Source organism: Globicephala melas, chromosome X (genome assembly GCF_963455315.2).
Source record: "Globicephala melas chromosome X, mGloMel1.2, whole genome shotgun sequence".
Taxonomy (NCBI): domain Eukaryota; kingdom Metazoa; phylum Chordata; class Mammalia; order Artiodactyla; family Delphinidae; genus Globicephala; species Globicephala melas.
In genome coordinates, this window is record NC_083335.1 from 2,975,605 (window position 1) to 2,999,539 (window position 23,935).

General features: G+C 38.5%; 1 protein-coding gene across 7 annotated transcripts in view; it reads left to right on the forward strand.

The window, feature by feature from the left end:
* GABRA3 (gamma-aminobutyric acid type A receptor subunit alpha3) overlaps positions 1 to 23,935 on the forward strand; it is a 313,354-nt gene that overhangs the window by 204,539 nt on the left and 84,880 nt on the right. For all 7 annotated transcript variants that reach the window (XM_060292122.2, XM_060292123.2, XM_060292121.2 and 4 more), the window contains one exon: positions 20,870 to 20,937. In XM_060292122.2, coding sequence (XP_060148105.1) covers positions 20,870 to 20,937 — 68 coding nt within the window. The remainder of the gene's footprint in view (positions 1 to 20,869; positions 20,938 to 23,935) is intronic.

A 23,935-nucleotide genomic window follows, 5' to 3' on the forward strand; every position in this document is an offset into this window, starting at 1 on the left:
AGAGGTATAGGGAAAACCAGGAATGGGATATAATTGATGTGATCCCATAGGCCTTGATTTTTGTCTCTGCTTTCTTTTCTCCTGATTCATATCTTTTGGTTGGGCACAAAGTTATTATACAGATAGTTCTCTCTTTTTTCTTTTGTGGCATCAACTTCCCATTATGCCTCACTTACCAAGGGTTGAAAACAGATTTCTTGTACCTGACCCCTCGCTGCTTTCTGTCTTGGATGCTTCGTCATTTCACTGTGTGAACTGTGGGTGGCAAGGTTCCAAATCAGCAGGAATACCTGCTTTGACTAATTCCTATTCACTTTGCTCAACTTTCTTCAAGAGCTCAGTATAAAATTGTGATCTCTCACTCTTTTGTCTGATCTCCTGTTTGTGCTAGTGTCTTTCATTTGATTATCATCTTTTGATTTCATGCTTAATTCTTTTGCCTTCTTTCTCTTCTCTTAGTCATTAATCTCTCTGTTCCTCTGCTTTGAGTGCTTCGGCACTCATCATAGAAGCCTCCCTATGTTTTGGTCTAGTAGAAGTGCCATCAGCAGTTTAGAAGCCCATTCAGGTCTTATTCTTTCGTCAAAACTTAAATACCATTTCCATCATGAATTCTTCAAGCATGGGCTAGAAGACCTGAATTTATAACTTTATTTTGGCTCATTCTAGTTGAGTGACCTTAAGAAAGTCATTTGACCTCTCTAAGTCATCATGTCCCACCTTTGACAACAAAATGAGGGTAACCAGCACACATGATAGCTGCTCAGGAAACTTAACTCCTCTTCCAAATCCAATCCAGTAACAAATTCTGCCATCAAAACATCCAAAAATCTGACCAGTTCCCATCACCTCTATTGCTACCAGCTTGGTGTGAGCCACCATCATCTATCACCTGAATTATTACACAAGCCTCCTCTTGCTCGGGTGGCACCTGCTCAATGAGGCCTTTTTTTGCAATTGTATTTAAAATTTCTCATCCAAATTCCAGCTTTATTTTCCCTATAGCAACTATTGCATTACCATAGTTTACAAATATTTTATCTACTTTCCCCCACTTGAATGTAAGTTTTAGGAGTGCGGGGATTTTTTGACTCTTCGATTCACTGCCGAATTGCCAAATACTACCTAGTCCATAGTAAGTCCTCAATATTTGTTTAATGAATGAATACTTACCTCACAGGTTTATTGTGAGAAGCAAATGAAATAATATATACAAAAGTGTTTTCTAAAATTAAACACTGTAAACATGAGTTATCATTTTTATTGTTTCCCTCAGTAGGAATTGACCACCGCTTATCCAAACTTCATGTCTTTAGTAGGATCTGTGTAGCATTTACTTCTTTGCCTTTGGCAGGGGGGTTAGTTATTTAGGTGTCTGTATCATGGTTTTTCTCTCTCTGGAAAAAGTGAGGGCTCAGTGTTTCAAACTCAGGCTGGAATTCTTGGTGTCAAAGCTAGGTGGGGAATGACTAACTTTAGGGCTGCTGAATGTGCAGATAAGAAATATCTGAAAGAAAATACTCAGGAGTGAAATTGACAGTGAGAGCCCAAGCAGACAATCCAACTGGTGCAGACTATGCCAAGAGTAATAAACTAGTTACCAGGCAACAGTATGGAAATCATAAGAGCAGTGCAAGAAAAGTAGATTTGCTGAGTGAGAAAAGAAGGAAAGGTAGAATATAGAACCTGGAGAGTTTTCTGAGTTATTGTTGCAAAGCTACACAGATATACTATATATTACCTTCGGCCTTGCCTATGGGAGCTATTCACCGTTCTAAGCTGGTTCAGTACCACCTCTCTAACCCTTGCCATAGGTGGAATAAGACCGTTGTTTCCCTGGGGACACTAAATGGAAGGCTTGGATAGTCTTTGGTACATTCTGAAGGTGGGAGACAGCACTGTGATGGCTTTTCTGGATGTATTCCACTGAACCAGGTATCAGAGCTGTTGAAGGCATTGTATGTTTAACAACTCCTTTAAAAGATACTCCACTTTTCTGGATTATCCCAACTGATTCCTGAGAAAGAGACAAAATCTAGAAGAAAATAATGAAGAGTGGAAATGCCTGCAAGTCAGATGTAGAGTCAGAAGGCAACTAGATTGATGATTACTGTAATCCTGAAGGGCACAAGGGAGTTAATTGTCATCCAGCTTTGAGCACTGAGCTGAAATTTGGGCTGGTAATTCGTATCTATTGAAAGGAGGACCAAGTGTCATCTTGTGCCTTCTCAAGTCCAGTATTGGTCAGTATACTCCTTATCCTAACCACTAGTCCAGCAGATATAATGAAAGTTCTTCTGGGAAACCTGGCTTGCTAAGGGAATGACCAGCTATCAGAATGCCACTTGTGGTAGTCATTGTGAGGAAAGCTACTGTTTTTATGGAAAGGTGTCTTTTGTCTGGAAGAGTGTAGGAATGTAAATTGATCAGTGGCAATATCACTGGGAGGTATAAGAAGTGTTGCAATTCTCAAAGACCCAGCTGATATGCTCAAAGCTAAGAGGAGGGGCTTCCCTGGTGGCGCAGTGGTTGAGAGTCCACCTGCTGACGCAGGGGACATTGGTTCGTGCCCCGGTCCAGGAAGATCCCACATGCCGCGGAGCGGCTGGGCCTGTGAGCCATGGCCGCTGAACCTGCGTGTCCGGAGCCTGTGCTCTGCAATGGGAGAGGCCACAGCAGTGAGAGGCCTGTGTAACACAAAAAAAAAAAAAAAGAAAGAAAACTCAGAGGAGAGTGCAGACAGAAATGAGGTAGCTTGGTTGCCCGTGGAGGTAGAAGAGCACTTTCACAAACAGGATAAGAGTAAGCAGCAATGAGTGATGTCTTACCCCATTGGAATAAGAGGTCAGAGATTAAATCCAATAATGCTCAGGGAATATTGAGGGTTAGGGAAGGTTGCAATAAACTCTCAGGCCACAAAGGTGCCATAGATAGTGATATACTGTAAGGTGATGTTTCTGATTTGGGGCCACCAAAAGTCCCTGAGAGCCATACTCATTGTTATAAATGAGATTATTTGACTCAATAGAGTGGCATTGTGAAATGCCTAGATATAGGCTTTCTCTTTTAGAATATACATTGTTTGATGTTTTTGTTTTTGGTTTTTTTTGCACTCTATGCCTCCAAGTACTGTCTCTTATGTAAACCTGAGTATTTAGGTGATTCCACTGTGCATTGGTATGCCTCCTATGCATGCTAGACTACTTTAAGTAGACATGCAGGGTTAATACCAAATTTTCTATGACTACATAACAATCTGTCTCATCATCTTCAAGATTCTAGGAGAGGACGTCATGAAGATTGTTAGTGGAGAAAATTGAAGATTAAACCATCCATCAACAGTATTGATCAAACCCAAGAATTGCTGAGTATATTTAATTGAATGTGGATAGAAAGCCCTCACTGCAGAATTACTGACATCTTGTTCAACATCACACAGAACCCATGACAGATAAGATGTGGCTCAGAAATTCCATCTCAGGACTAACAAATATGTATTTCTTCTGGTTGGCCCAGAGAAGATGCTGACATAAGTAGTTAAAAATAATTTAAACCAGGTATTCAAGGGATTTTGAGTTTTAAATGACAAACAGGAAGCTGTTCAAATATACTATTGTATCAAGAGGCATTTTTTTAAAAATATGGAATCTATCAAGGTTAGAAAACAGCTGGGGTGTTACACAGATTCTTTTAGCATACTCCTCTTGGTGAAGATCTGTCGGGAAAACTGCCTTCCAATCATCACTTTTCCTCTTATGCATAAGAGGACAAGTGCATTGAGATCAAAGTTGGTCAAGGACAGTTCACTTTGGAGTTTCTACAGGAGATGAGGTCCGAGAAGTGTTAGCAGAAGTATAGTCACCTGCATATTCAGCATGGAGCCACTCACCATGGAGGTGGAAGGATATTGAACCCTGGGCCATAAATTTGGATATAGATCATTGCAGAGACCACTGGTTTCAGGAGTGAAGAAGTATATTCACCTGGCAGAAAGTTGAGCCTAAGATGCCAAATCTACTGCTCAGTCTTATTTATGATGAGAATGGGGAAGTGAGAGGTAAGGAAAGTCAGGAAGCAGGTTCTCTGCTTCCAAATCTCTTAACACCTCTTTTTAATGGTATATTGGTCTAGAATCCTTTGCAGTAGGATAATAGGCAGAGCTGACCTAGCATGGGAACTTCGGCAGCAGAAACCCAAAGTGAATTCGAGTGGTATAGGTCTTCTGGTACCTGCAGCCATAAAAGGCCAGGACCAAGAATAAATGCAGACATCAAATGACAAATAATAGCAGCCTCCCAACATTATTATTGTTTTATTTGGTCATTTCCTCATCCTTTAATGGGGATGGCTATCAGCAATATCTACTAGGGAGGTAGCCTTAGATCAGGTGGGGAACAGGGACAAGATTTAGTCAATGAAGCTTGTTGGTATCTCTGAGTCTATCATTGATTTTACCTGACTCAAAACTCCATACTCAAGATCCTATACTATGAGTGCCCCTTTACAATTTCCAAGTACTTTTTTCACATCTAGCATCTGTTATCTAATTTAATTCTCACAATGGAACTGTGAGGGGAGATATCGATATCTCTATTTCGCAGTGGTGGAACCTAAGACTAAAATGATTAAGGTAGTTTATTAGTCAATAAACAGTAGAGCCAGGGCCCAATCTCAGGGCCATTGGTTCCAAGTACAAGGTTCTTTGTTTCTCATCACTGCTATGTTTGAGAGAAATAGTGAAGCAGGGTAAAAATGAACAGCACACCCTCACAGCCCCAGTCTGCCAATCTGTGAATGTCAGGGTTTGGTGGGAGACAGTATGTTTTCTAACAAAGGGTACTGAAACAAGCCATAACTATTTCAAAGCTGGATGTCAACTTAGAGGATCGCCCCTTATAAGAAAATAAAAAAGAGCAGGTTCTGGCTAATACTGATGTAAGAGGGAAAATATGAGAGTTTTCTGGTTTAACACTAAGATTAAGGAAGGACGGCTTGGCAGACAGTGTGTCTGGAAGATAAAATTCTTCTTAGTGGGGTCAAAAGGATAGGAAAACTGTAACCAAGACATGGGAGGAAAAATTGCTCATTTGAGTTGCAAAGTGAAGAAGTCTGATTCCAGGTAGAAAGACTGGGTTCTGCTCAGCTTAGCCAGGACCAACACATTAATTTATTCCACAACAAAGGGAATGAGACTACATCTCACTTGTAACACATTAATCTACAGTGATTGCAAAGGAGTCCCTATTGGAGATTTCTGAGGGAAATAAAGAATTTTATTCACTGAAAGATGCCTATTACAATACCATTAAGTCTAAATAGAACCACATTTCAAACACCGAATGGACATGCTTGCACATGTCTCTTTGTGCACATGTGTAAGGATTTCTTTTGAATATAGATCTATGAGTGGAATAAATGGGTTATAAGATATACACATCTCAACTTCAGCAAATATTTCCAAATTGCTCTCCAAAATGGTTTTACCAATTTACACTTCCTCCTAGCAGTGTATGAGAGTTCTCTTTGTTTCAGTTCTTAACCAGTACTCGGTACTCTCATGATCTTAAATTTTTGCTGGGCTGATAGCTGTGAATGGTACCTCTTTTTAATTTGCATTTCCCTCATTATCTAGTGATGTTGGATATCTTACATTCATTGTTATTCAGATTCTTTCTTTCATGAATTACATTTCCTATTTAGGTTAGTACACTTGAAATTAATATTTATATGTGGTATGAGGTAGCAATGTACTTTTTATATATGGGTAACCTGTAGTCTGGCACATCTTTCAATAGTACATGTTTTTCTCACTGATATATAATACCTGTCCTGCCATACATCAAGACTTCATGTATCCATAGGACAGTTTCTGGGTGTACTGTTCTGTTTCATTAGTTTTGATGTATAGACTCATTTCATTTCATTTCATTTATTTATTTATTTATTTTAACATCTTTATTGGAGTATAATTGCTTTACAATGGTATGCTAGTTTCTGCTTTATAACAAAGTGAATCAGTTATACCTATACATACGTTTCCATATCTCTTCCCTCTTGCGTCTCCCTCCCTCCCACCCTCCCTATCCCACCCCTCTAGGTGGTCACAAAGCATCGAGCTGATCTCCTTGTGCTATGCAGCTGCTTCCCACTAGCTATCTATTTTACGTTTGGTAGTGTATATATGTCCATGCCACTCTCTCACTTCGTCCCAGCTTACCCTTCCCCCTCCCCATATCCTCAAGTCCATTCTCTAGTAGGTCTGCGTCTTTATTCCCGTTTTGCCCCTAGGTTCTTCATGACCATTTTTTTGTTTGTTTTTTAGATTCCATATATATGTGTTAGCATACGGTATTTGTTTTTCTCTTTCTGGCTTACTTCACTCTGTATGACAGACTCTAGGTCCATCCGCCTCACTACAAATAACTCAATTTCATTTCTTTTTATGCTGAGTAATATTCCATTGTATATATGTGCCATATCTTCTTTATCCATTCATCTGTTGATGGACACTTAGGACAGCTACATGTACAAGAATGAAATCAGAGCACTCCCTAACACCATACACAAAAATAAACTCAAAATGGATTAAAGACCTAAATGTAAGGCCAGACACTATCAAACTCTTAGAGGAGAACATAGGCAGAACACTCTATGACATAAATCACAGCAAGATCCTTTTTGACCCACCTCCTAGAGAAATGGAAATAAAAACAAAAATAAACAAATGGGACCTAATGAAACTTAAAAGCTTTTGCACAGCAAAGGAAACCATAAACAAGACGAAAGAACAACCCTCAGAATGGGAGAAAATATTTGCAAGTGAAGCAACTGACAAAGGATTAATCTCCAAAATTTACAAGCAGCTCATGCAGCTCAATATCAAAAAAACAAACAATCCAATCCAAAACTGGGCAGAAGACCTAAATAGACATTTTTTCAAAGAAGAAATACAGATTGCCAACAAACACATGAAAGAATGCTCAACATCATTAATCATTTGCAAATCAAAACTACAATGAGATATCATCTCATACCTGTCAGAATGGCCATCACCAAAAAATGTACAAACAATAAATGCTAGAGAGGGTGTGGAGAAAAGGGAACCCTCTTGCACTGCTGGTGGGAATGTGAATTCGTACAGCCACTATGGAGAACAGTATGGAGGTTCCTTAAAAAACTAAAAATAGAACTACCACATGACCGAGCAATCCCACTACTGGGCATATACCCTGAGAAAACCATAATTCAAGAAGAGTCATGTACCACAATGTTCATTGCAGCTCTATTTACAATAGCCAGGACATGGAAGCAATATAGACTCATTTTAAATGGGAGTCTTTATGCTTTTTTTCAGTTTGTGTAATTTGGGTCAAATTTTATATTTTTAAAAATTAATATGCAACTTACATACAGTATAATTCACTCTTTGTGGTGTACTATCACGTAACTAGCAATACAACCCAGATACAGAATACTTCTAGCAACTGGAAAAATCCCCTCACAGCTCTTCTGATAGGCTACTAATGATATCATATTGTGGTTATAAATTGCATTTCCTGATTGCATATCTTCATGTGTTGATTTGCCACCAGTCTATTTTCTTGGGTGAAATATCTGTTTAGATCCTTTGCAAGAAAAATTTTTGGCTTGTTTTATCACTTATTAGTGAATTTTGAAAGTTCTTTATATATTCTTTATGCAAGTCCTTTGTTAGAAGTTTGAAATGAAAATATTTCTTCCAGTCTTTGGCTTGTGCTTTTATTCTTTTAACAGTGTCTTTGAAAAAGAGAAGTTTTAAATTTTGATCAATCTAACTCAACAATTTGTTCTTGTTTAGTTTGTGACTTTTATGTCATATCTAAAAACGATTTTGCTTGACCCAAAGTCACGGACATTTTCTCCTATGTTTTCTTCTAGAAATTTTATAGTCTTAGGTTTTACATTTAGGTCTATGATCTATTCTGAGTTAATTTTTGTATAAGGTGTGAAGTAAGGGTTGGAGTAGCATGTTTTAGCATATGTCTATCTAATTGTTCCAGCACAATTTTTTGAAAAAGCTATATTTTCTACACTGCATTATCACCATGGTTGAAAATCAATTGACCATATATGTCTGGGCATATTTTTTAACTCTCCATTCTGTTCCATTGATTGATGTATAAATATTTGCAAACGAAGCAACTGACAAAGGATTAATCTCCAAAATGTACAAGCAGCTCATGACGCTCAATATCAAAAAAACAAAAAACCCAATCCAAAAACAGGTAAAAGACCTAAATAGACATTTCTCCAAAGAAGTTATACAGATTGCCAACAAACACATGAAAAGATGCTGAACTTCACTAATCATTAGGGAAATGCAAATCAAAACTACAATGGGGTATCACCTCATACCAGTCAGAATGGCCATCATCAAAAAATCTACAAACAATAAATGCTGTAGAGGGTGTGGATAAAAGGGAGCCCTCTTACACTGTTGGTGGGAATGTAAATTGGTACAGCCGCTATGGAGAACTGTATGGAGTTTCCTTAGAAAACTCAAATATTCTTTTACTGTTTTGATCGATGTACTTTTATAGTAAATCTTGAAACATTGAAATCCTATAATAGAGTTCTCCAAATTAAGAATGCATTAAAAATTTTGTTTTGGCTATTTAGCTCTTTTGCCTTTCCATACAAATTTCAGAATCCATGAATTTCTACCAAAAAACCCTTAGATTTTATTTAGGACTGTGTTTAATCTGTAGAATTGTTTAGGAAGAATTGACTCTGCCTTAGCTTCCACTTCCCCTTTATAGTGAGATCTGAAATTCAGCCAGATGTGAAAGTTTAGGTTCTTCTCAAGCCTTTTCTGAGCATATGTCAAGCCCTGGGCATGTGCGTGGACTTATCAATCCCTTGGTATATGTTGGAAGTTTATAAAAATCCTTATTCACCCAAGTATCTCCTTTTCTAAACTTTTTCTTCTCAGGCTTTTCAGTCTGTCTATTGCTTGTCCCAGCTCTTATCCCTAGCCCCAGGCTGCTGCTGTCAATATTTTTGTCTTTAAATGCTTTTGACAATGCCTCTCAGGAAGCAGCCCCAACACTAGGAATGATCCCATTTGAGTGAAACAAAGTCAAGCCATTGCATCCCTCTTTCAAAAAGGGGTTAAGGGTTTCGACCTGCCATTCAGAATAAGATTTATATTGCTCTTTCTGGCAATGGGAACCTGTAACAGGAGTGTGGGCTGACATCTTTATGGCTGCTGCCGCTCTGGGGGTTGTGGGATATAGGTGGGTGAAGTACCTTTTTTTTCCATCACATATTCCCCTGGTGGATATAAGTTTTTGACTAGATTCTAGAGTTCTGTAAAATTTGATTCTGACAGTTTTTCCAAGCTTATTAGTTGTTTTTATGGAGAGAGAGAGCCCTAGATTTCCTTACTCTGCCACTTTTGGTGACATTACTCTTCTATTTTTCCTGATATTCATAGATTTTGTCTTTTTGTTGTTTGGTCAGTCTGACTAGAGGTTTGTCAATTTTTTTCAAGGAACCAGTTTTTAATTTCACTGATTTCCTCTATCGTTTTTCTATTTTTAATTCTACTTTCTTTTAAATGTGTTTCTTTTTTTATATTTCTAGTTATTGAGATGGAAGCTTAGATTGTGGACTTTTTGAGTCTTCTTTTTTCCTAAAGTAGATATTTAATGCTATACATTTCCCTCTATGTATTTCTTTATGAGCATCCCACAGCTTTGATGTGTTGTATTTTTATTTTTATTGAGTTCACTATATTTTGAAACATCACTTATGACTTCTTTCTTGATCCATGGGTTATTTAGAAGAGTGTTCTTTAATGTCCAAATATTAGGAAAGGTATTTTTCTGTATTAATTACTATTTTTATTCTTTTATGGTTACTGATCATAGTTTATATGACTTTAGTTCTTTTAAATTTGTTAAGGTTTGTTTTATGGGCTATCTTGGTGAATGTCCCAATGTACTTGAAAAAATTGGATATTCTTCTGTTGGGGGTAGAGTGTTCTATAAATGTCAATTAGGTGACACTGGTCGATAATATTGTTCAGGTCTTCCATACATTTACTAATTTTGTCTGTACACATTCTATCAATTGTTGAAAGAGGAATATTGAAGTATCCAACAATAATTTTGGAGTTTTAAATTTCCTATTTGAATTCCATCAGTTTCTGTGTCATATATTTTGAAGTTCCATTGTTGGATATCACATTTAGCCTTGTAATATCTTACTTGTGATTTAATTATGTAAATCCCTCTTCATCTTTGGTAATTTTCCTTGTTCTACAGTATAGTTCTTTGATTTTAATATAGCCACCACATCTCTCTTTTGATTAGTGTTTACATTATATATATTTTCCATTCTTTTAATATATTTATATCTTTATATTTATAGTGGGCGTCGTATACACAGAATATGTTTGGCTCTTTTTTTTCCAATCTGACAACCTCTGGCTTTGTATGTTTAGACCACCTACAATTAATATATTTATTGACATGGTTATGTTTAGATTCATCATTTTATTATTTGTTTGTTTGTCCCCTCTGTTTTTATGTTAATCTATTTTCCTTTTACTGAATATTTTTGAAATATTTGAACATCTTTATTTTATCTATTGCCTCTTTAGAAATATTTCTTTATGAGATTCATTGGTTGCTATAGGGATTACCATTTTCACAGCTAAGGTTTCACAGTCTTCTTGAAGTTAATATTGTTCCACTTCCAGTAAAGTGTAGAAAGTAGTCTTGTAACAATATCAGTCCATTGCCCATCCAAAGTACCTTTATGTTATGGGTGTCTTAACTATTATATCAACATTCATTAAAACCCACATGAGACAATGTTTGAATTTTTTATTTCAGCAGTCATAACTATTTTAAAGAACGTAAGAAAGAACAATTTTTTTAACATATATCCAAAATTTCCATATCTGTTGTTCTTCCTTTATTCCTGACAATCTAATTTCCCCCCAGCATTACTTCCCTTAAGCCTGAAGAACTTCTGTAGAATTTCTTATAGAATAACTCTGCTGGTAACAAATTCCCTTGTCTTTTTAAATCTCAGAATGTCTCCTGAAGCTTTTTTTTTACATCTTTATTGGCATATAATTGCTTTACAATGTTCTGTTAGATTTTGCTGTATAACAAGGTGAATCAGCTATATGTATACATACATCCCCATATCCCCTCCCTCTTTAGCCTCCCTCCCACCCTCCCTGTCCCATCCCTCTAAGTGGTCACAAAGCACCGAGCTGATCTCCCTGTGCTATGCAGCTGCTTCCTACTAGCTAGCTATTTTACATTTGGTAGTGTATATGTCAATGCTACTCTCTCACTTCGTCCCAGCTTCCCCTCCCCCACTGTGTCCTCAAGTCCATTCTCTATGTCTGTGTCTGTATTCCTGTCCTGCCCCTAGGTTCATCAGAACCATTTTATTTTAGATTCCATATATATGTGTTAGCATACGGTATTTGTTTTTCTCTTTCTGACTGACTTCACTCTGTATGACAGACTCCAGGTCCATCCACCTCACTACAAATAACTCAATTTCATTTTTTATGGCTGTAATATTCCGTTGTATATATGTGCCACATCTTCTTTATCCATTCATCTGTCAATGGACACTTAAGTTGCTGAAGCATATTTTTATTGGGTATAGAGTTCTGAGGTTAACAGTTCTTTTCTTTAAGCATATTAAAGATTTTGTTTCACTATTGTCTGTGAATTGATGATATAGCTTCAGTCTTTCAAGTAGTTGTTCCCCTTCATAGACTGTGTGATTTTCCAATACCTTCTTTCAAGATTTTCCTTCATCTTTGGTATTTAGCAGTTTGATTATTCTATGTCTAGGCAATCATTTCTTCTTCTTTTTTTTTCTTTTCTTTTTAGGGCCTGTAGAATGGCTTGATTCTGTAAACTTATGTGTTCTACCAAACTTGGAAAGTTTCTGAGCACTATTTCTTCAGATACATTTTTTCTTTACTAATTTCTTTCCCCTCTCTTTCTGGAATTCCAATGCTCTATGTGTTGGACATTATCATATCATTCAGCATAGCCCTGAGTTTCTGTTGATATTTTTTCAGACATTTTTGTTGCTATTCTTCACATTGGATAATTTCTGTCAATCACCAATTTCACTGACTCTTTCCTTTGTCATCTCCATTCTGCTATTGAGACCATCCTGTGAATTTTTTATTTTGGTAATTGCATTTTTTATTGCTAAATTTTCAAATTGGTTATTTTTATATTTCCTAATTTTTCTGTGAAAACTTCATTTTTCTGTTTATTTTAAATGTATTTTCATTTACCTCATGGAGCTTAGTTATAATAACCATTTAAAAATCTTTGACTGAAATTTTCAACAGTTGAATCATGTTACAGTTGACATTTGTTGATTGTCTTTTCCCTTGAGAATTGGTAACATTTTTCTGGTTCTTTCTAAGTAAAATAATACTGAATTGTATTCTGGACATTTTGACTATTATGTGGAGTCTTAGTCCTGTTATAATGCTTTGGAGAATGTTGAATTTTTTTTTCTTATTTGTTTTAGCAGACAATCAACTTGGTTAAAAAGCAAGGTCTGCCTTGCTTTCTCTGGGTGGTGATGCCCATCTCTTTCAGTTTTCAAAGCCTTTGCTATGATGCATTTGGTTTATGTCACACACGTATCACTGAGGGGATAGCCCTAAGGCTTGGTCTGTGGTTTACATATTAATTCATAGTTCAATTATCAAAATCTTTGCTATGTGGTTTTGAGTCTGTCCTATACTTGTGCTATTCAGGATTAGTGTGAAATTTAGGTGGTGGTTTAAATCATAGTGTACTTCTCAAAGCCTTTGGCATGCTGCCTTGAGTCTGTCCTAGGCATGTGCTTAAGGATAAACCTATGATTTGTGAGGGTTCATATAAAGAATTAGTGGATCCTCTTCTTTAACCCTCTATACTCTGGGATTCCCCACACTCTGTGGTGTACAGTGGTCTTCTCCCCTAGTTTTCTGGCAAGACAGATTTTTAAAATCAGAGTTTTAGCTGTTCGTGCCACTGTCCCACTATGCAGCTTTGCCTTTAAGGCAGAACTGCAAGAGAAAAGAAGAAGAAAAAAGAAAAACAGGAAACATATTTCCCTGTGGGTTGCTTCTCCAAGTCTTGATGCCCCTCTATAATCTACCTGTTCTTTTTTACTTTGCAGAGTCCTTGGGTAGTTGCTTTTATATTTCGTCCAGAGATTTTCATTTATAATCATTGGGAGAGAAAGGCTGTAATGCACTTATTCCACCATGCCAGAAACCAGTTTAGTTTTATTTTAAGTTTAGTTTTTCACCCTCTTTTTCTTACTGTCCTGTGGTTTTTTAGTTTGCTTCTACTCTGATCCCTGTTCCAAACTGGACTTATAACAGTATTTTTGAAGTTTCTTCTCCATTGTGATATTGCTGATCCATTCCTGGTCCAACAAGCCACTTAGATCAATTTCTAATCCCAAGACTATGTCTTTGTAGATTATGTCATCCCCACCCCCCCCCCCCCCAGCCCATGCCTGCTGCCTCAAACAGAGTCATACCCTGGGCATCAGTTCATCTTCACTTTTTCTAGCCTCTCTACAAGGAGAGCCCCAGCTCTGACCAACGAGTACTCAGCCTGCTTCTATTCTCCTCTTTTGTACAGAGAAATATTTTAGTTTCTTTTACTTTACTTCTTATTTTCAGACCCAGATCTCTGGCTTCAGTATTACTTACAACTTTGATTTGTGTCTGTTCCATAATATTTTGATCTTTTATTTGGAACAATTATATCTTTTTTATTATATCATTTATATTTTATCTCTCATTATAATGTGTATATTACCTGTGCCATCTTATCTGGAAGTTCCAAACATTTCTTAAGAATGACAGTGTATGTGCCTCTGGTAGCCTCTTCTAATCTATTATGGCCAATATTTTTAATGTTGGAATCATAACAAAATGGATTCCCTTTTTTACAGATAAAGAAATTAAGGTATAGTTAACTTGAGGTAGGACCAGGATTAACCCAAGTCTCCAGAGTCCTATACCAAAGTTTTTTCCACTTATTAATTTTATGTCTAAGCTAAAAATCAGCAGACCCTGGAAAAATACCAGAGCATCCTTGTAACATTTTAGAATATTTCAGCTGTTTTAAAGGTTCTATTGCTTTTCCCCTGACTTTCAGCTTGTTCTGGCTCAAGGATGTGCCTTTAGAGTGGAGAAGACATTGTGTAGTTGGCCTCCAACTTATTTCTTGGTCATTATTTGAGCACTGCTTCAAATTCCCTCTCTAATTTTGTTATAATATTGCCCCAAGGAAATCCTACTAGCTCTTGGAAGTGACCTCTATTTTCCACACATCTGCCCATCATTTTCTCTGGAGCTACAAATCCTAATATTGCCTTTGATCCCCATCACAAGGAAGGGATGTCTCTAGAAAGGTCTGAGGGCAAAGATATTCTAGGAAGGCCCTTCTGTAGACCTATATTAATGCCACTAGAAGCACTGAGCACAGCAACCTGTTCTGAGAAAAGCCTGGTTATTATTACTTTTTTCCTACCTCTTTACTACATTAATGCTTATTTCTTGTTTTTGCCACTGCCCTATCTCTTCTTCAGTTCTAATTTAGTGCCTCTGATCTACTCTGGGCTTAGAAACCACAAGACCAAAGAAACAGAGCATAGTTTTTGAAATGGATTTTAGGGATCTCTGTGCCGAAACTTCATATTCTAGTTAAGGAAACCTAGGCTCAAGGAGATAACAGTCTCATTCACGATCATAGTAGCTTGTCAGTATCACTACTTGACCTGTACCAAGATCTTCTGAAATCAGGTTCAATGCTTTTTCCACTACACGCTGGGTAAGTATTGAGCTAGGTAACAAATAATAGGTGTACAGGAAAGGGAAAAGGAAAAGTTGGAGGAGGGAAACATCTAGAATGAGTGACAGACAAATGATACCATTTGAACTGACACTTGAAATATGTGTTGGTACTTTAAATGCCAGATTAAAGAATGAGATAATGGTGAGGAAGATGAAATGCTGAGGATGATAGCCCAGGAATCAGTGTTTTTGTGGAACTGGTGAATGAAGTGGAGTGATCTGAATGGTGTGTACTGCCCACCAACTGTAACTGGCTTGGGACTGAAAGATGAATTTTGGGGGTGCATTAAGACTGAACTTCTTGCTGGTGTTTTGTTATAAACATATGTTTCATGTAGCTAGCTATTAAGATTTGCTGTACATTCCAGGTGCCAGACACTAGATGAAGTAGCATAAACACAGTGCTAGACCTCTAGCCTACCAAATGTCAAAAGTTATGAGCTTTGCCCAGACAGCCTGCAAAAGGGGGTATGAGTCAATTGCAGAGCTTAGATTAGAACTTAGGACCTCTAATGCAGAGTTTTGTCATATCTGCTTCCTTAAGCCATCTGTCTGTGATTCCTCTGAAGAGCTTATCTGTGATTAATGCTATGGTGTGTGTGTGTCACTGAGTACTTACAGTATCTCAGTCCCCAAGGTTTGTAAAAGACAAATGAAAAGGCCATTAACAGAACAGAGTACTCCAGCTCTCAGATCTCCGAGAGGTTCTCCATAAGTCATTGTAGCCCACTCCCTAAATCCATGTTGCTAGCAGACCCAGCGAGTCACATGGAAGCTCATTTCTAGTAGCTTAGTCTCTCTTCAAGATGAAAAGTGTACACAATAACAAACACTTATTCTCTAAAATTCCCAGTGATATGGAAGTAGGAAAACATAAAAGTCAGGACTTTGTTCTTTTAGTCAAAGTCCCAATCCTTAAAACCTCACTATTGTCAGGAAGACTGTTATTGGGAAGGATTGAAGAGTCCGTCACAGCCTGTAATGAGATAACGGGGTATGGTTGGCTTTTGTTCATATCATTCATCTTATGATCCTGTCTAATAGCACTGTGACAAAGTTTCATCACAAAACATATTTCAGAGTGCCAGTAAAAAATTCAGACCCAATCCAGAGGAAAGTGAATGTGGGATAGTGAGGTTGCTTAAAACCATGTCAAAAGAGGGGAGACACAAAGGAAGTCAGGATATTTAATCTGGAAAGGAACAAGAAGAGAAGACTTAGGTGTACCATGATCACTTTCCTTCAATCTTTGAACGTCTTTAACTCTCAAAAGAACAAGAAGCAGATTTTGTTGTGTGGATCCAAAGGGCACTACTAAGACCGATGTTTATGTGTGTGCTGGAGTGGAGAAGCTAGAGTTGGGGAAACTACTCTGGTTTCTGCTCAGAGGAGAAAATTCATAGCTTCTTGGGGATCTATTTTAATTCAAACTAGAAAATACAGTTTGTATGAGCAACATAGTCAATATAAACACAGTGATCACTTGCTGATTGGCGTATCTTTACTCTTTCAGATCAAAAGCAAGCTGGAATGACATTAGGAACTGGTTGATAAGTTCCCCACCAATGGGAGTCCCACTGAGGGCTAAGGGCATGTGTGTTTAGCTTCCAATACCACAGTAAATTTGCAAAAGGAAAAGATAATTCTATTCACCTTTGGTTTCAGAAGGTAATATTGGAAGGAAATTGGATCTCCAAAGTAAATAAAAAAGAACCAAGGAGCATTGGAAAATATTTGTTAAAAAAAGAAAAAGGAAAAAAACCTCATTTCCAAATTAAATCATTTTTCACATTTGAAAAATGAGAAGGCTGTGAACAAGGGCTAGACTATGAACTGTAGCCCTAACCAGTTTTAGTCTAATTCACTGGTCTTTTCATTTAATTAAATGAAATAGCAAACTTCTAATCATTCCTTCACACAGAGGAGCTAGAGTGGTGGGTGGATACTCTCTTCTTTGTCTGGGACTGAGGACCTTAGACTTCTGGGTGAGTTCTGTCCACTTGGCCTTATGGGTATCTCATATGGTCTTGCCTCTGGAATAGTATTAAGCAGCAGCAGCAGGTAACATATATTGAAAACTGGATTTATTCTAACTATTGGTCTCAATACTGTCTCCTTAAATCCTCAGAGCAATTCTGAGGTACGTGCTATCATTATCCCAATTTTCCAGATGAATAAACAGGCATAGAGAAGTTAAGTGACAAAAGGTGCACAAAGTGTAAATGGCAGAACCTAAATTCAAACTCAGTTAGTCATGCTTTCAATCACTGTACATTACTTCTGCAGGGTACTTCTGTGTGTTGTCACATACCCTGCTCCAAGGCAGCTGGATTTCCTAGTCAAAAAATGGGATTTAGTCATTGGGGCTTTGTGGTCCCTGTGTGCAACACTGGGGGAATGTCAATATACACTACCAATGTAAAGAGATAGCTAGTGGGAAGCAGCCACATAGCACAGGGAGATGAGCTTGGTGCTTTGTGTCCACCTAGAGGGGTGGGATAGGGAGGGTGGGAGGGAGATGCAAGAGAGAGGAGATATGGGGATATATGTTTATGTATAGCTGATTTACTTTGTTATACAGCAGAAACTAATACACAATTGTAAAGCAGTTATACTCCAATAAAGATGTTAAAAATTTTTTTTGATGTGGACCATTTTCTTAAAGTCTTTATTGAATTTGTTACAATATTGCTTCTGTTTTATGTTTTGGGTTTTTTGGCTGCAAGGCTTGTGGGATCTTAGCTCCCCAACCAGGGAACGAACCCACACCCCCTGCATTGGAAGGTGAGGTCTTAACCACTGGATCCCCAGGGAAGTCCCAATGGGTGTCTTTTAAATGACAGTGAACAGTTGAGAGAGAGGAGGAATACCTTATTTGCATTAAACCTTGTTGGGTTGCACCCTCCAGACCTGCAAGCCCTGTACTTTCCCAGCCTCGAGACCAAAGAAAGAGCCTGGAGTCAGCGACAGAGACATCAATGGTTTCATGGATAAGGTGAATCTTCCTTGTCTGAACCAAGGTCCTGGAGTGACACCCCACCATGTGCAGCAGAGGTGGGCAGGATTTGGTGGCAGTCTTCACTCCCAGGTGGGATGGGGAGGGAGGTTACCAGTTACAGGAGTATTGACTTTAGGTCGGTGCTTATTGGTTACCAGGGAAACCAGTAGAGGGGTTCACCCCTCACTGCCCCTTTGATAAATCATCATAGTGGAGATAATTCTGATCTAAAGATTAGATCATTAGCTGGGGCCAGAGACAAGTACATAGGCATTTACTGATTAGGCCCTATGATTGAGGGAAGGTCAGTCATGTGAGTGGGTGTAGGTGAAGCAGGGACTGGTGGAGCAGGGGATGTACAGAGAGCAAGAGAACAGCCACATTGGTTGGCCTGATCATACAAACCTCCTACCTTCCTCAGGCAGCAGAGAAAACTTGCCTTTTACTACCATTGGGCACCTTTAGTCAGATGCTTTTTGCTTGGCCCTGCGTTCAGAGTTCCTAGTTAGAGCAGAGAGAAAATTCAAATTTGTTTGATACCAAACCCTCATTGTACAAGAGAAAAGCCAAAAGAAGAAAAGTCTTAAGGCATTCAGCAAGTCGGACAGAGATCCAGAACGCAAGCCTTCCCATCCCAGTCAAAGACTCTTCCTTTTCTACCTACAGTGACTCCATTCTCCTCTTAGAGATAGAGCAGTCTCCTGACTTTATCACCACTATCTCTCTTCTTTTTCTCCTATAGTCTGGGTCCCCTGTTTTGTTTTTGTTTTTGTTTTGGCTGTGCCAAGTGGCATGTGGGATCTTAGTTATCCAACCAGAGATCGAACCCACATCCCCTGCAGTGGAAGAACAGAGTCGTAACCACTGGACTGCCAGGGAAGTCCCTGGGCCCCCTGTTTTGAATCTGCATAGGTATCTTACAGTTTTACAGTTAAATTGGTTTAGAAAGTTGTTCTGTATCTAACTATGTCCTGCCTGGAATATTGGATTCAAATGTAATTGTGGTCTCTCCCATTAATTAATTAATTTTGTTTTATGTACTTTGGGGTATGGCAATGTTTCCCCAGCCAATGAATCTGGTAGTGTATCTGAAGAGACAAGTGTTTAGGGGGCATGTTCTGCATTCTGAAGTGTTGTCTCTTGTCCTTGAAGCACAGAAATATCTCTGAGGGAAGACTGTGCTCTAGATGAGAGCCCAAATATTTAAAACACAACTCTAGCTTCAGAGACATGTTATTTGCTGATTAAGCTTGGAAGTAGATAGATTGTGTGTTTTGGTGAATTGACTACAGTGTCGATTATTATTAAATGATACTCATAGTCTCTTTTGAAAATGGAATGTTTGTGGATGTGTACAGTGGCCTTAAGTATACTTTGTGCCTGTGTAGGGGAATAATGTATTAAGAGCCTAAGAGATGGCTCTGGAAAATGTGAAGTCAATAAGACATAAAGTACATCTGGGCTAGGACCCAGGACTGGATGAATATAGTGGATATGCTATGAATGGAGTATGTGTGTCCATTACCTCTCCATGGGAAAAAAGAAATAGTGTAATGTATAGCACAGGGAATATAACCAATATTTTACAATAACTTTAAATGGAGCATAATCTATAAAAATGTCAAATCACAATATTGTACCCTTAAAACTAATATAATGTTTTAAATCAACTATACTTCAATTAAAAAGGAAATATAAAATTTAAAAATTAAAAAAATACTGCCATAGACTGCAGTAACCAGCCTCATTATAGTATACATATATCAAGTCCTATGTGGGCTTTATTGGTATTAGCTGCGTTACTTGTGTGCTCTACTGGGGTCAGGTGTGCTGGGCTGGAGTGGATCTTGTTTGAATTTAGTGTAATGATGAGGTGTTTGGTAGGCTGTAATTGACTTTGCTAAGCTGAGGTAGGCTACCCTGTACTCTGAGGTATGCTTGAGTGGGTGAGCTAGTCTGAGCTGCAATGCTTGAGTGGGTGAGCTAGTCTGAGCTGCAATGGGGTAAACAGGGATGACAGAAGGAGGAAAAGAGAAACTTAGCAGTGCAATAACTTCACTTCTCTGAGTATCATTTTCCAACTTGGCAAATATATATGTGATGAGATTCATCCATTAATACCGAAAATGTTCAGTGAGCACCATCTCAATAACAGGCTCCTTTTCTATGTACTGAGGATACAGAGATAACAAAACAGGGACACTGCCCTTCAGGAGCTCTTGGGTTATGTGGCAAGGCAGATGAGTAAATACACAGTTGCAATAGAAAAAAATGCAAAGAGAGTGTATCAGGTGATATCAATCATCTCCAAATCTCAGTCACTTAACCCAACAAAAGTACTTCTCATTGATGCAAAGTCTATTGTGGATCCAGGCAACTCTCCAGTGCCGTTGTCCTCCAAGTGTTGGGTCATCATTCCAGGCTGTTTCAATCTTATAGTAGCTCCATATTAACATATGTTTCCATGGTGACCATGGCAGGTAGGGTCTTGCGTTGGACATTAATTGTTGCAGCCAGGGAGGGACACATATTACTTCCTCCTACAACCAAAACCAGTCACACATCCCTTCCGTACTTTAGGAGTACAATCATCCTACATTCCTGAAAGTGGAAAAGGGTTGGCTCTTGGAACATTTGTAACCTACCACAGGTAGGGATAATCCCAGTGTGAGAGCCCAGCAGGTGTGAATGTTAGAGATCTCGAAGGGCTCTCACTAAGCTTTGGAGTTTGGAGGTTCTGCCGCCATTCTCAATGTTACCTAAAGGGATGGATTTTGTTCCTGTGCCTAGCATATTCTCTGTGAAGAAATAGTACAAGTGACAGTTTTTTAAGGGGTTTTCCTATGATTGTACCAAGTATCCTTTCTTAGAAGTAACAAGTTTGCTATCATTTGGAGTACTGCCCTGGACTCTCTCTGAGCTAAGGCAACAGTCTTTCATAACACTCTGCTTTTCTACTTTCTTTCAACCAGATGCAGTGACTGAAGTTAAGACTGACATCTACGTGACCAGTTTTGGCCCTGTGTCAGACACTGACATGGTAAGTATAGTTTCTGCAAAGGTAAAAGTGAAAGATGATGCAACAGATCAAAGAAAATAAATTGAGGTTTTCCTATGGCAGGGCCTTGGAGCTATATTCTAAGGAGAAGTCTTGTCTCATGAATGCCCTACCCTCATCATCCTACATTTAGCTAAATCCATCTTTGCCCTGCTCTTCCCACCTATTCACATATCAAGCATATATCCCCCACCAGGAGTACCTTTCCCTTCTATAACATCTCTTTCAAAATTCAGCTTTTCTCCCTATCCTCAATTAAACTTTGTCTGACCTCACACTTCACATTTCAGTACCACACGCATATCAGCACATATAGGTCATGTGAGGAGTGCACATGGTGGGGATTCTCAGTCTAGCAACTGGTAGTGTCATTCAAGAAGTCCATCCCCCCCCAAAAAAGTAGAAGTCCATTCCTTGCAAACAAGCCCTATTCAATGGAGAAGTGGATAGACCATGGTGATGTAAAGTGTTTGGAGGAAGAGTCAAACCTACTAGAAACAGGTCCTTCTACAGATGTGAGGATGAAGAGAGCATCAGAACAGATTCAAGGAATAGGGTAGTGCACAGCAGAACTAGCAAGGGGATGACTCATGAGACATCTACAAGGACTTCCCCTTCTCCTACCATTCTCCCTTTCTGCCAAAGCAAGGCATGCAGTGGAGAGTTGAGGCAGGAGACCCTGTCCTAATGGGGCATCTGATCAATATCTACTTCAGATACCAAATATCGTCATTTGAAAAATTCTCATGAAGGGACACAAAGAAGCTATTATCTGCTCAGTATGTCAGACAGTGATTAGATGCTCCAAAAAGGTTTGTTGAATGAGTGACTTTGTGTTTAAAATCTTAGAATCAGAAAAACTATGTTCAAAAATATGAAATATCCATGCTCACTACATAGATTTTTTTCTTTATCTTCAGTGGGACTACTACTTAGCAGGGGACAAAGCTTATTTAAATCTGTTGGGTAACTACAAGCAGTTGTGTAGTGTCATGATAGAGTTTTTTCCTATAGGTAATACAGAGTCATTGAGTGGGTTAGACTAGGGCAGTAAAAATATACATGTGTTGTTTTAGAATGATTGATCTGGCAGTCTGTACAGCATGAACTACAAGGGGGAGCAGACTGGAGGCTGAGAGTTGGTTTAGGTATGTTGATTTTACATGGCTTTTATTTCAATCAGGCAAGGTGTAGGAGTCAGTTGGAGAAACAAGCTAATTCTCAGGAGAGGAAGTCATGAGTGGTTGTGATGCCAGGCAGGGGGAAGGTAGAGTCCTGAACTTTGTCTTTTAAGTGTGGAATAAAGAAAGGGATACAGAGATATAGTAAATTCCCTGTGAACTCCTTAAAGGCAAGTACCAAGTACTCCATGGCTTCCCTGGCACTTCATAGAGTACTTGACACATAGGGAGAGCTCAGTGAGGGACATGTTTGATGTAAGACGGATGGAGGATGTGAGTCTCTCTTAGTGGCAACAGGAAAGCCTGTATGTCTAGATTGCCCCCTCTCAACCTGTTGACCATTAATGCCCACAGCTTCAGATCCAGGTATGAATTAAAACTGTTGACATTTGCTCATTCAACAAGTACTCCTTAGAGGCCCAACTCTGCATTAAGGGGCTCTAAGGAATCCATATTCAGAGAGCTCATAGTCCACTGGGGATAACCAAACTCACCAGGGAGGTGAAGCTCTCTTTGTATTGCTGGGAATTAGTGATTGATTAAGATTTTCATAAGAAAGCAACTGAAGCTACTCTTTGGACACACACACACCCACACACCCACACATACTCATTCACTCTCACTTATGAATGAACACCCATAAATATATTCAGACCAAATAAGAAAATATATACAGAATAAAACAAAACAGCCTACACACCATCCCAGGCACTCCATAGACACACATGTGCAAACAGATACCCAAATTCAGGGATACTACAGAAACATACACATAGCTCCTGCCAAAACCAGCTCATTTCCCTTCTCTTTTCCCACCCAAGCAGGCACACATGGATGTGCAGAGACTTTGGAGACATTTCAAACAATCCAGATGTTTTATCTCTTCTGAAGTTTCATCTTCCAGTTGCTTGTTTGTCTTCTCCCTCATGATTAAGCAGAAGCAGCAGAATGTCTCTTTCCTGACAGGGCAGGCTTTGGTCAAATAAATTTCAGGGTATTTTTAGCTGAACTTCCATTGTGTCACAAGGAAGAATAGTTATGATCACTCTGGCTGGGAAACAAATTTCTGGTTTTAATCAATGAATTTGGTAAAGTTGCAGGATACAAAAGTAATGCACAGAAATCTCTTGCATTCCTATACACTAATGATGAAAAATCTGAAACGGAAATTAAGGAAACACTCCCATTTACCATTGCAACAAAAAGAATAAAATACCTAAGAATAAACCTACCTAGGGAGACAAAAGACCTGTATGCAGAAAACTATAAGACAGTGATGAAAGATGATACCAACAGATGGAGAGATATACCATGTTCTTGGATTGGAAGAATCAATATTGTGAAAATGACTATACTACCCAAAGCAATCTACAGATTCAATGCAATCCCTTTCATATTACCAATGGCATTTTTTATGGAACTAGAACAAAAAATCTTAAAATTTGTATGGAGACACAAAAGACCCCGAATAGCCAAAGAAGTCTTGAGGGAAATAAAACAGAGCTAGAGGAATCAGACTCCCTGACTTCAGACTATACTGCAAAGCTACAGTAATCAAGACAGTGTGGTACTGGCACAAAAACAGAAACATAGATCAATGGAACAAGATAGAAAGCCCAGAGATAAACCCACACACCTATGGTCAACTAATCTATGACAAAGGAGGCAGGGATATACAATGGAGAAAAGACAGTCTCTTCAGTAAGTGGTGCTGGGAAAACTGGACAGCTACATGTAAAAAATGAAATTAGAACAATCCCTAACACCATACACAAAAATAAACTCAAAATGGATTAGAG